General features: G+C 38.6%; 1 protein-coding gene across 1 annotated transcript in view; it reads left to right on the top strand.

Moving 5' to 3' along the window:
- LOC115903682 (coagulation factor XI-like) overlaps window positions 1–17,356 on the top strand; it is a 42,308-nt gene that overhangs the window by 12,227 nt on the left and 12,725 nt on the right. The window contains exons 12-13 of the mRNA XM_030948326.1: window positions 135–230; window positions 1,502–1,641. Coding sequence (XP_030804186.1) covers window positions 135–230; window positions 1,502–1,641 — 236 coding nt within the window. The remainder of the gene's footprint in view (window positions 1–134; window positions 231–1,501; window positions 1,642–17,356) is intronic.

Raw genomic sequence — 17,356 nt, 5'->3', positions numbered from 1 at the left:
TGCTGGGAGTCACGCATAATGCAAGGGACAAAGCATAAATGGAAGCTGTCGTCAGGGGTCGTGTGGGTGCCCACAAAACCTTACTGTTGCAGTTGTCTCTGCTGGACAAACTAATCTTTTCTCTTGTACTTTAGATCTTCAACTGCCTATCTGCCTGCCATCGAAAGAAGACACTAACATATTTTATACTGACTGTTGGGTAATTGGATGGGGTTACAGAAAAGAAAAAGGTACAGAGAAATACTTTTAAGCAGTGAATTTTTGTATTTTTAAGGTCAATGTTTTTGACAAAAAACCTCTCCTTCTCTAAAAAAAATTATTCTCCATTCTTAGCTACCACTATTCCTTCTAGACAGTACTTTAACATAATTCTTTATTAAATTTGATTTCTATTAAGACACCATAAAATATAAATGAAAGATGTATGAAATTATCATTAAATAGCTCCATGCTCTGACACAATAATTAATTTTATAAATTGGTTCAGTAGTTTGAAGTACTTGATATTTCAATCCTCTACATACATCTAAATACATTTTCTACAACACCATTCCTTAGATTCTAGTTTAATCTACTGGCAAATCCCAGTACATACCTGGGTTCTGCACACTCTTTTTAATTTTTTCCTAGCTGAAAAAAAGGCAATAAATTTACCACTGAACTGTTTTGAATTACAGTCTGCACATAACACATGATATTTTTATGCGATTGTATTCATATGACTTTAGAAGTATGTTGCTTTTCTTATTCTGAAGATTGATTATAGACCATGCCAATGACTTGTGTTTTGATAGTAGATGAGATTTGAACTCCTCTGATTTTATATGGAGGTAGGCCAAAAAGATCTTAATTACTAAGCTGTGGTTTTACATCTCTTTATTTTATTTTTAATATGTTTATATAGATGTATATGCATCTCTTTAAAGAGAAACTTTTCCTTTATACATGTGCCTATCTGAAAGTTATAGTTCAATGTGAAATCTAACAAATTTAGGCAGTTACTGTACAGACAAATTTCTTCTGTTAATTACTAGAGAAAAAGCTGGTTTTAAATACTCTTGTTTAGTCTATGTGCAAATTTCTCCATCTTAAAAACTACTAGGACAGAGCAGATTTGGCAACTGGGAGATTTCAAACTTATTGCAACACTTTACCAGGAAATAATAGTTACTAACACAAAGCACTGCTAACAGCAATGCTCCAAGGGCCAATGTCCTGAGAGCCTTTCCAATATGAGGATTTGTTGCACATCAGAAGGGAGTTTTGAACCTTTTCCAGTCAGAGAAAGAAGACGGCATCATAAAAGCATTTAAATTAGAAGACAATTCACATTGTTTGCTAACACAAAGGAAGGAAAATCAGTGTCATGAACATCTATTGACACTCCAGAAGCACTGACCTCCCACATTGTAATATCAGTGTATGGGGATTTCTAGAGTTGAATTTTAACCTTTATTTTTTAGAACCAAACATTTCTCATCTCATATTGCCTTCCATATAGGTCGGGTCCAAGATATTCTTCAAAAGGCTCCTGTTCCCTTCATGTCAAAAGAGGAATGCCAGGCAAGGTACCGGAAGCACAGAATCGGTGACAAAGTGATCTGTGCTGGCTATGATGAAGGAGGAAGGGATGCTTGTAAGGTAACGACAAACAGTAGTGTGTGGTTATATATTCCAACCATATGTTCAAATATGTAAAGGAATAATGCAATTATTTTTAATTGTTATCAGAAAAGTATGATTATCAATAGAGCTCTTGATTAACTTGTCACTTTTTGTTGTCAAAAGCACTGAAAACCAAGGTATATGGAAAATACTTCTTATATGACATTGAAATCTTTAGGGATAGATTCCATGGATAGGAAACTCTGAGTGTGGATATATAGATATCCATTTAGGGAATAAAACAGTGCTCCTTCAGGCTATCAGAAATCCAGAGAGCATAAGTACAGTATCTTGAAGCATTTCTCCACTAAGAGCAGATTTCCTATGTAGTTTATTTTTTTTCCATTTCTTGGTAGGAAATAGAGTGCCTAAAATCTTATTTTAAAGCATCCATTGTGTATAAACCAGAAGGGAGGGTGCTAGTAATGCTATTAAAATGCATGGGGTATAGAAGGCTGAAAACAAACTGTGAAAACTGCTCTGTTCATAATTAGAGTTGAAAATGTCACAACAGCATGAGTTCCATGAGCCAAAGTCTCTGCTCAAGAGTAAACTCACGCACTTTCACCACTTTAAATATTCTGAGTTAATTTCTGCAAGAGGAAAATAGTTTGATTATTAATATTAAATTCTCTTTCACATACAGTTTTCACTGCAAACATTTAACGCTTAATAATTGTATGCTGAAATGTTACTATTGCTGTGATTAGTTAGGAATAAAAATACTTGGAGCTGGGATGTAATTTTTCCTCTATGCCAATTAAGCTTTTTTTATCTGATACAGTGTAACAGAACATGGAGATGCTGTTTAAAAAAAACCACACTTGCTGTTGTCCTAACAACTCATAACAGCTTCTCTAAGGAATCTTATATTCAGAAAGGAATAGAAAAAGAAAAAACAAAGGTGTTTTATTCTGAGTGGGACAGAGTCACTCAAGCAGGATAAGGCACGTAGAGAACAGAGATACTAAAAATATGGTCATAAGAAAAAAATATTGCCAATACTACATACAGTTTTAAAACACTGTATGTAGATGTGTTTAAATCACAGTATGTGATAATGATAATAAAAAGAAAATAATATAAACCAGTGGTTTTGAACCTTCATGGGAAGAAGAAATTGTTTGCAATGACTACTTAGAAATCAATTTACTAAACAATCAGAACACCTGCTTCAGTCCTCTGTTAATTAGCTATAAGTGAGAGCGACTGAAATCTAGGCTGTTATGCTGGTGGTAACATTGAATTATGCTGATTTTATTCACAGTTTTCTTTGTGATAGAAATACTGATGAGGCCTCTTCCTTGCATGCTCTCTCTTTTTCTCCTGTGGTACAGGGAGATTCAGGAGGGCCCCTGTCCTGCAGGCACGAGGAGGTCTGGTATCTGGTGGGCATCACCAGCTGGGGCGAAGGCTGCGCCCGCCCCAGGCAGCCGGGAGTCTACACCAAAGTTGCTGACTATTCAGACTGGATTCTAGAAAAAACTACACAGTATGAGCATTACTGACTCACTCAAAGTGTTGCTGTGGAATAACAACCCTCAGAGCAATGGGATAAAGTGTATTAGTGCTTTTTCAATGGTGTTTTTTGTTAGCCTGGAGTGTAAAGTACTTGTTTTAAAATGCAGAAAAAATGAATTAATTTTCCTATTACTAAATAAAAAGCAGTAATAACAATAAACTCTGTGACCACTGATTTGGCAGAAGAAAATATGGCTGAGCCACAGACTTCTTCTATTCTTGCACAGACTTCTTTTGTTCTAGCATAAAACAGGAGTGGATGAGGTTGCAGGACATGTATGGACCTTGAAGCTGGGAACTACCTCTGTCTTAGGAGGTTGCCACACAGCAAAAAGAAATTCCCCTCTCTTGTCTGAATGTAGTAAAAATGGGTGAACCACTTACAAGCTTACTGGAGGGCTGGGGGAAGGGAAGCTGAGGCATGGATATGCCTACATAGTTGCATTCCCCTAGTATCCTTGGGGAATTAACCAGAAAAGTGTCAGTACTTGTAGGATAAACGAAGGCAATGCAGACTGTAATCCTATCCCCCAACGAGTTGCAGCTGGGGCCAATTACTAAAGATTAGAAACACCTGTAACTAACAAGAACAAGTGGCATAAAAGAGTGGAGTAGTAGGTAGAGTTAGATGGCTGCTGCAAGGACCAGAAGAGTCAGTGCTCAGAGGAGCTGCTCACGAGGATCATTAAGAAGGTATGAACTCTGAAGCAATGGAATCCTTGTGGCTTAACGATAATAGAACTGTTGTAAGGTATAAGACAACAGGTACTAACCAAGAAAACAAACCCAGAGGTCTTGGCAGAGGGACACACATGGGTGCTGACACTACCAAGCCCAGTTCATGCTGGAAAGTCCCATCCTGCTGTTCCCAGCAGACTGCCAAGGGTTTGCACAAGTGTTGTTTACCACTGTGCTGTGATCTCCTCTGGGCTTTGATTTTAGGATCAAGGCAGGGAGCTCGAGCCTAATCCTTAGGGTGCCTCCTGTTTACCAAACACCCATGTTATCTATACACAGGTGTTCTGGAGGCACACGGAACACAAACAGTGGAAAGCATGAATTACTTTTTTTCTACATTGCTGCTCTCCAGACTTTTTGCGTTCCCAGCTGCAAGGTCACTTGAGTGTGTTTACAATCCCCACCAGTCTTCCAATTTTAACCCATTGCTCCCAATGAGCTGTCACCTACAGTATTCTAATTTTTGTGGATAATTTTGTGATGAGAAGCTTAATGAGCGTCCACTTCTCTTGAAGACTATCCAGAAAATCAATAAAAGGATTCCCTCCCCCAATATATATTTTTATTTTCCAAATATCTAATTCTGTGATTAAAGAAACAATTTTATCCTGTTCCTATATATCCTTGTTTCCTTTTATAATTTTTGTTACTTTGTGTCAGATGGCAAGCATATTTCATGGCTGAAATTAATGCTAGTGTGAGAAACAGGAATAAAAAATTAATTACTTTCCCATAGTAAGAGGCAACATTTCACACTGCATCAGAAAGGAGAGTGGAGTACCAACACTGTCTTTGCCAAACTTTATGAGCTTGTTTCCTAATCATCTACATTACCATAATTGCTGAAAATATGTTCCAGAGTACTACTTATAATTGCTTTATACCACACTGGGAGATAAGCAGCAGGAGTGGCTCTGCAAGTAAATGAGGTCATGAAACTTAGGAATTAAACATCAAATTGTTGGGAGATAAGAATCAAGCTGCTGAAAATTACTTCTGTCTTTAAATTTTTATGCTTTATTTGTAAATAATACTGAGGGGAAAAAAGTGTAATTCCACGCTACAAGCTTGTACTCCTATCTGTGGCTGGAGTCAGGGTGTGCAGTGCTAAGCTGACTGCAGTCAACAAACCTGAAACTCCAAGGCTGTATTCAAAGGCTGAGGAGTTGATTTACTTTGTTTATTTTTAAAGAAGTAAAATTCAGAGAAGGGATAAGAACAGTCCAGACTTAACAGGAAAGAAGAGGTAATGCTGCTGTTGCAGGCACATCTGGGGAAAGAGGTGCTGCCTTCCCTCTGCCCTGTGTGGACTCCTGGTGACAGGGGCTTGAGTCACTGGGCACACAGTGCCGAAGGTGTCATGCCCTGGGAGTGCTGAGCGCAGGACATGGCTGCTCAGAGAGCCAACAGGAATAGCTTGGTGTGTGCTGGGGGAATTGGAACAAGGGTGAGAGGGAAGGCACATGGGATTTTTGCCAACACTGCAGAAGCAGAACAAGAGATATGGGTGGGGGCTGATTTGGTCTCTTCAGGCTCTGTTTAATCAGCAGCTGGTTTAAAATAACAGCAAACCTCAGACATGCTGGCAAAAAACTAGAGACTTAAATAAGGGATTGAGAAGGAAAAAAATAGAAAACAGAAAAAAAAAGATTCTTGGCATTCAAGTGTGATTTTGACCTCGTGGGGAAGGAATGAAGACAGCTGGAAAAGAGTTGCTGACAGAAAAAATGAATTGCTTCAGTAGGAAAACAGAGGCTGAAACTCTCTAAATAAGAATCATCAGGGGACCATCCAAAATACTTGACCCTAATACTCAAACTGTGTAGGCTAAAGAGTATATGCAATGTCAATCTGACAGCCTTTAATGCCTTCTCATAATAATCCTGTCATCAGCTTTTTCAAATGCACAAAAAATGTGTTATTATTTTTTATTTTCTTTTTTTCCTTCCCTCAATTTTGTTTGTATGTTTATTTATTTGTTTGTTTTTTCTGCTGCAAGTTTTTGGGTTGTATGTATTGCAGTAACAAAAAGAGGAATGGCAGTCAGCTGTGCTTGGTAGACCTCTGGAGCTCCAGGTTTTGATTCTCAGAAATATTCCAGGTCGCAGCAATATGCCAAAGGAAACTAAGCTGTTCCTGTGAAAAGGACAAGTGATCTCAATGACTGCAGCCATCCTTCATGAGTAGCTGTTGACCAGATAAAATACCTTATTGCAATATATTTTCACCTACAGCAGATATCCTTCAATGACAATTTATATTATTTGTCAGTCCATGTGTAATAAAATCCTGATGGCTAAAAGTGAGCACCAGGAATATCTCCCAGATATGTGGAGAATGCAGGAGTTTGTGGTGGCTATATGAAGTCCTTATGACTTTGTTGAAGATGAACTACATGAGGGAATGTCTGATCTTTTTGTGGGTTTATACACCAGCGTGATATGTAATTCATGGAGACCTTTAGACTCATAGATAGAAGTATATTGGTGTTATTATTAAGTGTTATATCACTTGGGCTTTCAGCTATCAATAGGTAACTAGCACTAAATGAGAGGCAGTTTATGACCTTTGTTTATTCTCCCTTCTAATCTACCTCCCTGGGGAAAAGTGATATTTAAAAATCTGACAACCAAGAAATCTATCTCAATCTCATTAAAGAAAAGCCTGGTCTTATACTTAAAGTCTTCCTCTGCTCATGTTGGAACAGAAGATAAACATCGGTGCTTTAGTTGATATTCTGATTAATGGCAAGTGTCTTTGGTTGTCCTGAAAGTCAATAAATCTCGTAATGTTACTTAGAGATGTAAGAATTTTGGTAGAGGCAAGTGCCATTGTTGATGCATCGAATGGCAGTGTTAGTCTGGCTTGATTTTTTTTGTACAAACAAGATCCCTGATCCCAGAAATTTTCAAACTTGTTCAGGTACAGATGAAACACTTCGTATGTGCTGTGACGGTCTGGAGAACAATTAGTTAAGCATAAAGTAAAGGCATATTCTTTTGCTGCTCAAGTGGACTAAAGTTTTAACTTGTAATAGCTTTCTCTGTAATCATTTAAAAAGAATTGCAAAGAAAAAAAACCCAGTTTCCCATTAAACTGGGAATGCAGTGTTTCCTACTACTGTTGGTGCTTTGCCTAATGTCTAACCTCATGAAAGTGACCTGAGCTGTGAACAAGAAGACATAAAGCCTCTCAATTCTTCTCTCTGGGAGAATTAAAAATCCTTGCAATGAAGATCTAGAGAGATTGCCTAGTAAGTCTGTTTCCTCTGCTTTCCCAGCAGAGGGGAGTGGAACAATTTGGTGTAAGGTCCTAGCGTAAGTTTAATTTGTTCTGTGAAAAATTATTATTCTGCTGTAATGAAAAACGAGTCTCGATGCTGAAAACCAGCAAACTGTATGGAATTAAAATAATTCACAATGGTACTCCTCATAGTAGGAGATCTGTGAATTCTAATTCTCTGCCTAATTTCCTGTATGTATGGAGGATTCTTTGGAAAATGATTGTTAGGTGCTTTTTTAAAGTGAAATATCTGCATTTAAATATATTCAAATTGCATTTCTACTTCAAATAGGAGGCAACATTATTTTGCCTCTGAGCAATTATAAAAGATATGCAATACTACATATTTATAGTGAAGGATTTCCTGGAGCAGCAAATTGATTCTTTTACCTGTGGTCTTTGTGTTGTAAATAACTTTATAGATATGTATATAAGTGTTAAAATTACTGGGGATTGTTGAATGCTGCAAGACCTTTTTTTCATGTCTTATGCAGTGGACTTTGGGGTTTCCTTGGTATTGTGATGGGTTTTGGTTTTGTTTATTTGGTTGAGGGTTTTTGTTCTTGTTTTTTTTTTTCTTAATTTTAAAAAAATTTCTGCAGTTATTCTTCATGTTTCTAATACTTTTTTTGGGGGGGATACAGTGTGGGTAAATAAAGGTGGTATAGAATGTAATCTTACCCCCTAAAGAGTTGCAGCTGAACCAATTACTAAAGATTAGGAGCAGGCCTGATGTTAACAGGCCACAGCTGTAGCCAATGAGAAGAGTGTTATAAAAGAGTGGATTGGTGGGAACTGGAGTCAGTTGGCTGCTGTGAGGACGAGAAGAGTCAGTGCCTAGAGGAGCCACCTATGAGAAGCATCAAGGAGGTATGAAACTCTAGCAATATGGAACCCTTGCTATGTAATGATAATAGAACTGTTGTAATATAATGACAACTTTTTTTCCTATCACGATGTGATGTTAGAAAATAGTGAGTCAGTTCCCATATTTTTGTTAGCTGGTTTATTTGTGGGGGAGCAATGATACCAAAGGAAGAGATGATAGCAAAAGAAGACTGCATGCACAGGGCATGTAAAAGTTTAAGAGGAGTTGGTAGGAACTAAATCAAAGTTAAAGTGAGTTAGAACAAAAAAACAAGTATCAATGCAACTTAAAGAAAGACCAGCCTAAACAATAGATATGCATCTGTGGGTGTGGAACTGAAAATATGATGGAACACCTAGGCATCCTTTCCAGGTCCACAAAACTGTATCCCAGGACCTGAAAATAGAATTCCTGTATTATACATGATTTATTCTGTGCTAGGAAGTGTGAAATCATCTGAAGTGCAGCATTGCCCTAACATGATTGTACTGTGGTCTGACCTGAGCTTATTATCACACAACTCTGCTGTGATTTGCTGCTCTACATTGAGACATCAGATTCAATTGTCAGGCTCATCTCTGTACTTTCACTCCATTTCCACTGACTGTACCATCTGGTAGATTGTGTCTTCCAATGACCTCTTTGCTTACTTTTGTCCCTGAAGTCATTGCAGGAATTTGGAGAGTGGTATGGTTTTGATTATCACGAGAGATCTAAACAAACATCTGTTATGGGGTGTTATTGGGTGATGAAGTCTTCCTGAAATTTACTGTGTTGCCCATCCCTAGTACAGCATCATTTTTGAATGATTCTTGTTGGTTGAGTGCTGCTAAGAGGAAGGTGCTTCTTGAGGAAACACCACCCATAGCATATCTGAAACTTTTATGTTTCAGTGTTGTGATTCCATTTTTCTGTTCATGGTTCACTGTTTAAGAACTTTAGGCATGAGCATTTTGGTTTTGACCTTGTGCCCAACATGTTGAGCAGGGAACAAGTCACACCATAACTCCACATATCACTCAGTGCTGCTGGGGAAGGAGGGAGGAGCGGTGTCATCCCATGGGGGACAGAGTGAAAGTGTGGAAGGAGAAGGACGAAGGAGCTGCTGCTCCTCTCTTTGGGGCATCCTGGGATGTGGCAGATGACTTGATGCAATAATATTGTCTGAATGCAACTAATTTTTTGAACTCTATTTGTTGGAAAAAATAGAATGAACAGTTAATAAAACATTTATACAATTAATACTGAATGAATCCACACAATCCAAAACTTTGGACTTCAAAGATTCTAAAACTTTATGATTAGCAGGACGGACTGGTGGGAGCAGTAGAATTGCTGTAAACACAGAAAATAAATGGGAAAAGTGGTTTTATAATTATTTCCAGTATATTTATTGTTCTTATTACCAGGAAGTTTTTTATGGTTCTCAGTAAACCTCTGATTTCTTTAGCTTTCACTAAAATTTCAGGGGAAAAGAGAAGCTTTTTTCTGTATTCTAAATTAACTTTCAGTAGCTTGTCACTAGGTGGTGCTTTAGCTTTAATTTGTCTTGTGTTCAATGGCTCTGATGAGAAAAAGGCCATCTAAGAAGATATTTTTATTTCCATAGCTGAGAATAAGTAATAATAAATATTAAATTTCCATCTTCATTTGTAGAATTCAAAGGCAGCAGATATTATATATATAGCTCCACATTTCTTCATGGCACAGGAACATTAAAAGACTTTAGGATATGAAGGCTGACCAAATCAAGTTAAACACAAGCCTTTTGCCCACAGCTCCCTGCCTATGGAACCCCACAGTATTTCAATGTTAATAAATAGGCATAAAGACACAGGCAGGGCCCTGAGCACATCTGCTCTCTCTGGGGGGCTTGGCTTGTGGCCAGACTGGGCACAGTGCAGTTGCCTGGCCCTGAATCAGGGAGCTTGGGAGACAGAGTTGGGGGAACTAGCTTGGGGAGCTATATGTGAGCTTGGCCCTCACTACTGTGCCTTATATGCTTAAAACAAAATTAGTCTGTACTTTAATAATATATGAATGGTTCCTACAGCCAAAATCATACCCATCTGTTAAAAATTCCTTTGTGAGGTTTTCATATCTGGAAAAGCCTGTAGTGAGATTGTCTGAAATGGAGAGATTGCTCAGAATTGGGAAGGGATGATAATCTTGAATTATTAGTCTCCAACATTACCTCTGAACACAGCCAAAGGGAACCATGAGGAACAATGTCCCAGGTACTACAGGTCCTTGGGCTGAAGAATAAGTAGTATCTTACTCTTCTACTACAGCTCTAACATTTGAAAGTGGCTGTTGATCTTAGTAAATCTTGGACCACTCAGGCAGGAGGAAAGAGATATTAGTTCTGTGCATCAGTGAACAAAACAAAGATTTAGAGTTACTATTATTGTGGATTAAAGAACATGTGACTTCAAGTTGTACCAAGAAGGATGCTGAAAAAACTGTTTGGGGTAAAGAGAATGAAGTAGTGGGTAGGGGGCAGCTGAGGGTGTTGTGGAAATTCCATCACTGGAAGTATTTAAGGCTAGGTGGTAACTGGCCGTGGTGTAACAGGCCCTGCCTTGCACTTGTGGTGGACTGGACCTTCCAGCTGCCGACTGTGATCATGACCAGCAATACAAAATAATGGGGTTTGGTTTTTTTCTATAATACATCTTTTTTTTTGAACATTTTTCTATTTGTTTTGCATGCCTGTTCTTTAACTGGTTCATTCCTTTCATTCTCCTGCAACAACCCAGATTTTTTTTATTATGGGCTTAGTTTTCTTTTGCTTCAAGGGAAGTTGTTTTTGTTTAGAAGACTCAAGGCCTATAAAATAGGCCTAAACATTGCTAATATAAAGAAATTACTTAATTTTGCTGTCCTGTTCAATGTGATTTTGCCACTAGCATGAGAAAACACCAGGCTTTGTGCTGACCTGGTTGTGCAGGGACCCAGCACTTGTGTGTGCCTCAGCCTGAGCTGTGGGGACTTGGTTTAACCCTGTGAAGGGGTCAGGGGCTGCTCTCTGACCTGGTTTTGGCTGGAGTGATGGGAAACTGTGTGTGGTAAAGGCCAAGGAGAGCCATGGTGAAACAAACAGGGTGGCTGGGCTAACAGGGCTGGGGAGCACTGTTCAAACTTGACTGGGAAGCAAGGAGAAACACACCATGATGAAACACACAAAAAGGTAATTTCAACAGGATCTTTGGGATACCCAGCAACAACATCATACTTCTCTCAGTGAAGGACTGAGGATGTGATAGTTGCTGTATGTACAATATCCCTCCATCTAGCAGAAGCCTCACAGGGGTACCTGAAACCATCGACCTCTAGATGCAAGGGAACATAGGAAGGGCAAGCACACACCAGAGAAAAAGAGTATGTAGTTGGAAGGGCTATTTTCTTTCCAAAGCAATTTTTCCTGTATTATTAATGAAGGTTTTCTGCATTAATTGGACAATGTGGATTACTAAGCTATAAAAACATTAGCTGTACTGGCAATATATTTTGAACCTCCGTGTGTGGTGCTTCCCTTTTGCCCAAATGATGATTTTTTCAGTGGAACGTAAAGCAAGTGGCGATTTACTTCAGGTTATGGAGACATTTGAGGAAAGAGTAGAAAACCCTTGAAATTTTGAAAATGCCATCCAGCTCTTTCTTCAAGTCCACATTGGCAAGTTTCCAGGAACACTTGAATGCTTATTTTTCTGTTTGCATCTGTAATCATAAAACCATAGAATGGTTTGGGTTAGAAGGGGTCATAAAGATCACCTCGTCCAATCCTTAATGTTCAGGGACACCTTCCCCTAGCTCACATTGCTCAAAACCTGATCCAACCTGGCCTTGAACACTTCCAGGGATGGGGCATCCACAACTTCTCTGGGCAACCTGTGCTTCGGTACTCTCTTTGTAAAGAATTTCTTCCTAATATCTAGTGTGCATCTCTCCTCTATAAGTTTAAAACTGTTTCTCCTTGTGCTTTCACTATCTGCCCGTGTAAAAAGTCACTTTCTCAGCAAGCTCAGGTGTGCATATCAGGCACACTCAGGAGGCTTCTAAGCAGTAACAAGAGATCTGACTTTTCAATCATGACATGTCTTGTTTAAATGCCAAAAAATTATGGGGGCCATACCTTGAAAGAGCTAGCCATTGATGGGGTAAGGCTGGCTGGTTATCACAGCCCACATGAGAGCAGCTCTCACCCAAGGTGCAGATGGTGACACTATGGGCAGCTGTACAAAAAGGAAAAACCTTCACACCACACTTGGGTGATGCATGTGGAAAGTCAGGTTCCAAGTGCATCCATCAGGTCTCAGTTTTTTATTTGGTAAATAGGATTCTTAAGCCATTGTGGTCTCTGATGGGTTCCCTTCACTATATATTGAATGCAGTTTTAAGAATACAAGTCTAAATAATCACATTAAATAACCTTTCATTTTTGCCTGCTCTTATTTATCAGTACTTTCTCCTGGCACCAGCACTCTCATGTCAAAGACCATTTTTTTTGATTTCAAACATGTTCTTTATATCAGAAGGGTTAAGTTGCTTTCCCCCTATGGTGTAAGTGTACCAAGAAAGCAAACTTCATAGCAAAAATCTTTGTGTAATATGATTCATTATGTATCTGCTGGAATAATTGCTTTTTGAAGATAAAATGGGAGGTCAGAAGACTTTGGCATCAGAAAAGGGGTTAGAAGAAACTGGAGTATGTGCTGGTGTTAAGCAGTACAGGTACAAAGGCTGGACATGGCAATTTTAAACCACAGAAAAAGACTCAAATTTATGACTCAGGGAAAGGTTGATGAAAGACCTTATGCAAAAAAAAAAAAATTACTGATGAGAAAAAATGGGGATGGACTGGGAGAGCTAAACACATTTTGGCAGTTGAAGCATGCAAACATATAATAAAGCAAGCAAGAAGAGTAAATGAAGTATTCTTAGCTTTTGGACTTCATTCCATAAACACAAAACCCCAATACTTTAAAAAATAGATTAAATACAAAGGGCCATTCTGTCCATCAGCACTATAACATAATATATAAAAATAAATAATGAAAGAGTAGCAATGCAAATTATAGTTTGCTGATTAATATTTAAACTCCAAGGAAACACAGTAAGGGTTACCACCATTGGTGGTTATTCTGGCACTTTTTTGAAAACTTGAACTGTCCCAGCTTTATTTCAGCCAGGGTAACATTTACATTCTCCTCATCTACCTTTGACTTGCAGTTTCTTTGAAGAATTATCCTTTCCTTTCCTGTGTCAAAACCAGCCTTGCTATGTTGCAGAAATGAAATGGATGTCATGGACTCTTGACCCGGAGGGTCAGAGCACTTCAAGCATAGCTGAGATGTTCCATACACATTAAGCAAAAAATTCCATCTGGAGTGAACTCAGAGGTAAAGTCCTATGATTATAAAAGTAGCTGATGCTCAGTAGAACAGCTCAGGACTCACACCAAGGAAAGGGAAAGGCTGGCCCTATTCAAGTTGGAGAGTAGCTCACCTCTCCCTTTCGTGAGGCCAGAGCTTCTCTCTGCAGGATATCTTCTCTAGTCTACCTCCAGGGCCATAAAGTGGTGTTAACAAAATGGCTCATGAAAGCTCTGCTGGAGAGGGCTGAGAGCTGTGTTCCTGTAAGTGATTCCTGAGCCTGGATCTGTATGAGCTGGCATGTCCAGGTGGAGCCATGGGCTGCCAGCTGTGCTGCACAAGATCCTGTGTGGTCCAGAAGCAATTTAGTGTTCTTCCAGAGTAAATTAGCTCTGCTCATAGCAAAGCTAATTAGCCTGGATTCGATATAGTCCTAATGCAAGAGTGTTCTTAATCTGTTTTGTTTTTGTGCTTGTTTGGCACGGGGGTGCTTATCCATAGTGCTAAATTGACCTGTTCAGATGCCTTGCAAAGCGGAACATTCCCTACTACCTGCATAAGTAAGCAGGAACTTCACTTGGTAAGTGTCTCTCTACATTCCTCAGTGGTGTTATGAGTTGTTTTTGTCAACACAAGAGCTTTTATCCTTAGTGGTGACTATTGTCTGAAGGTAGTGACACTTTGGTTGCTTCGCTGGGCTGAAGCTCTGTTATTTATAAGGCTTAGTCACTGTGTAAAACAGATGTAAGTTTTATTATCCTGGGAACCATTCAGGATTCAAAGACATGCATGTTTCTCACTAAATGCAGAGGTTATGTCAGGTCTTCAGAATGGAGGGAAAAAAAGACTTGATTTTTATTTTTGGAAAGTTAATCATGTATTAGGGTGACAACAGTAAAGCTGTATGAATAATTGTTTTTATTCCTTGGCAGATGAACCAGACTTAAAAGATTATTCAGGTCAAACTTCAAAGCAAGTCTATTTGGTGAATTAATATGTTTCATTTTCATGTTGACCATTTTTCACTAAATAAGGGAGCCAAAAAGATAAGTTGCTGAGAGAAGCTGCTGACCTTTCACAGAACGGAGAGGAGCAGAGATTTGATCTTCTTGGAAGTGCTCCCATATCATTAGACAATTATCAGAGTATGGCTTTCTCTGTCACCTCAAGCATATGCTACATAAAAATAACATATTGCAGGGAAAAGTTGGAAAACTTGATTAAGGCTCTTGCTTGTGGTCTGACCTTCTATGCATTTTACATTCTTGTCTCTGAGCTTGAATAGATAACACTGTACTCGGGTATTTTGTTACATCATTACCCCCCACTGGTTTTTATGCAAGTGTTCCATTATAATGAATCAAGCTTAGAGAGGTATTGACAATAAACAGGGGGGGAATTTGGGGTAAGATTTCTTTCATCTTATGATGTATATAGCTTATAGTGTTCCTGCTTTGTTTCAATCTCAGTATTAACAAACTTATAAACATTCCTGCTGGCATTTAGACACCTAAAACTCTAGAATTTATAAGTTCTGATGAAACTGAAGGAACCTTGTTCTAACAGTCTCAAATAATTATTTTTCAGTGTTTTCCTGAGGTGAAGGTGACATGGTGCTATTTTTTGCAAGCTTTATAAATGCATTCACCTTAAACTGTGCCATCTTCTTCAGATCTCTTTTATAATCAGTTTCAATTCCCTGGGAATCATGCACTCAGTAATAGCAAGTTTTGTAATCTGTGAAGTCTTCAGTTAGTATTTGAACAGAAAGAAAGCATTTCATTTTTAATAAGAATTTTTGTTTTCTCCATTGGGAAAAAAGCCCAACATCTTTTGTTAATTTGGAAAATCCTGATTCTGTTCATAGTCTGCTGAAAAGGCTTCAGATTTATTTCATACCTCGCAGACACAACTGAAGTGTTAAGGGCAGAGGAATTACCATCTTACTCATTTGGACTCAGCCTGTCTCAAATGCTACACTAGGGATGCAAAGTGGCTGCTACTTGGCCTGCCTTGTGTTGGGACTCAGTAAATAACACATTTTCTCAAGCAAATGTAGCAGTGTGGATAAAGAACTGCTCTATTTTTGAGAGACACTTATAATAGTCGTTTTACAGTAAAGCTTTTTTGGAGAGGAAGGTGAATGTTAAAACACTTATTGTGTCTTTTGTTGGATTTTAGATGGAGTAACACATTCTGTCCCATTGCATATATAATTTTTCTTCTGGCATAGCAAGACAGGAAAAAGTGAATCTCACAGCTTTTGCTTTAGCAGTCTTGAGATTTTAGGAAAAAGAGTCTGGAAATTTTAGGAAAAAGAAATGTTAAGACTCTTAGCCACTCAGCCTAGCAAATCTAAAATTGCCTGGACTACCCTCACACTTTTCAGTCCAGTTGTTATGAGGACTGACCACACAGTTCAGTTTCAAAGTGAATGCAGCTTTGGCCTTTGGAGAGCAGAGCTCAAAGCACAAAGGTCTCTGACTTTTTCCTTGTTGCGTCAGATGCTTGTTCTCACCTACTCTCTAAGACTTTGGATTCAGAAGACTTCTGCTCTATTTTATTCCTTGCTACTAAAGTCAGCTTTGAAATAGAGAGGAGAGAGCCCTAACCTTTGAGGACACCTTTGTGCTACTACACCCCGTTAGAAAAATTTATGTTACATAATGCAAAATTGCATATTGAGTGCATCTGGTTTGCTGTTCACTGACTGGAAATAATGTTGCACAAAAGGTAATAAAGGAAGTATGTTTGTACACAGTTTGAAGTATTAGGAAGGACTTGAAGACGTGGAACCATTGTTTGCAGGATTTCTTCTGCGGTAAGGGAAGGATAATCATGCTGGAGGTGTAATCCTACCTTCTCCCAGAGCTGGGATTTTGACTCAGGATTTTACCTGGGGAAACAGCTCTTTTTGTTGACTTGTTCAGTGTAACACCAGGTCAAAAAGATCTGATTTCCAGCTGAATTGAGAGAGGTGTGGATCAAAGGAAATGGAAGGATTTGCATCAAAATGTACAGGGTCTGGCAGACAAAGCTGGTACAAAGCCAGGATCAAGAGAAACCTTAGTTTTGACGTTCTGAAATTCTTGTTTTATCTGACTATTTTTAAGCTTTGCATGGTCTAAAACTAGGTTTAGTTTACCTTCTGGAAAAAGAAGCTTCTTGATTTGATCCCTAGGTGGCCAGAATGCTTCTTGCTGGATATTAGAGAGGACACCAAAGGTGATATTTTGCTGTGAAGATAAAAGCATATTCAGTATATAATCCAACGCTGACAAAAACTGGCAGAATGCCTTCCTTTCTAGCCAGGACTTTTTCTGTCCCTGCCCCAGAGAGAAAAAAAGAATGGAAAGTGTTGTGGTGCTGCCTCATTTTCCTGCTTGAGAATTGACTGAAACCTCCTCCATGAAGAAGCATCATGCTGTTTTTTCAGTTATAGGCACAATGCATGAAGGCACAAAGGATTTAACAATGACACATTTAGCACTTCAGGTCATTTCTGCTATGAATACTCTGAAATTCATAAAGTGCTGAGGAAGACTTTCCCTTAGTGCTAATTTGAACCACCAATAAATGAAATATGCGAAATGTGTGTAACAACTGTGTGTGTTGACTTGAATGATTAAACCCCCTAAAGCAACTAAATTAAGGTGTGTATATATATATATCTAAAATTAAAGTGTATTGATTCATAGGTGGCAATATAAAGTCGCAAGTTTTTTCATTTTGTGATTTTGCTGTTAGAGTGTGGTAAGTAATGAGGGCTCCCAAAAAGTAAAGTACGTGGAATCGCAGGCACTGATACATGCATTTGGAATTTATCTCAATTAGCTAAGAATTTTTATGCGAGAGTGGAACAGTGAGGAATCAATATAGGTAAAGTGCTCCATCGAATAACTGTGTA

Source organism: Camarhynchus parvulus, chromosome 4 (assembly GCF_901933205.1).
Source record: "Camarhynchus parvulus chromosome 4, STF_HiC, whole genome shotgun sequence".
Lineage (NCBI taxonomy): Eukaryota > Metazoa > Chordata > Aves > Passeriformes > Thraupidae > Camarhynchus > Camarhynchus parvulus.
Note: the sequence above shows the minus strand (reverse complement) of the source record. Positions and strands in the feature narration are given on the sequence as shown.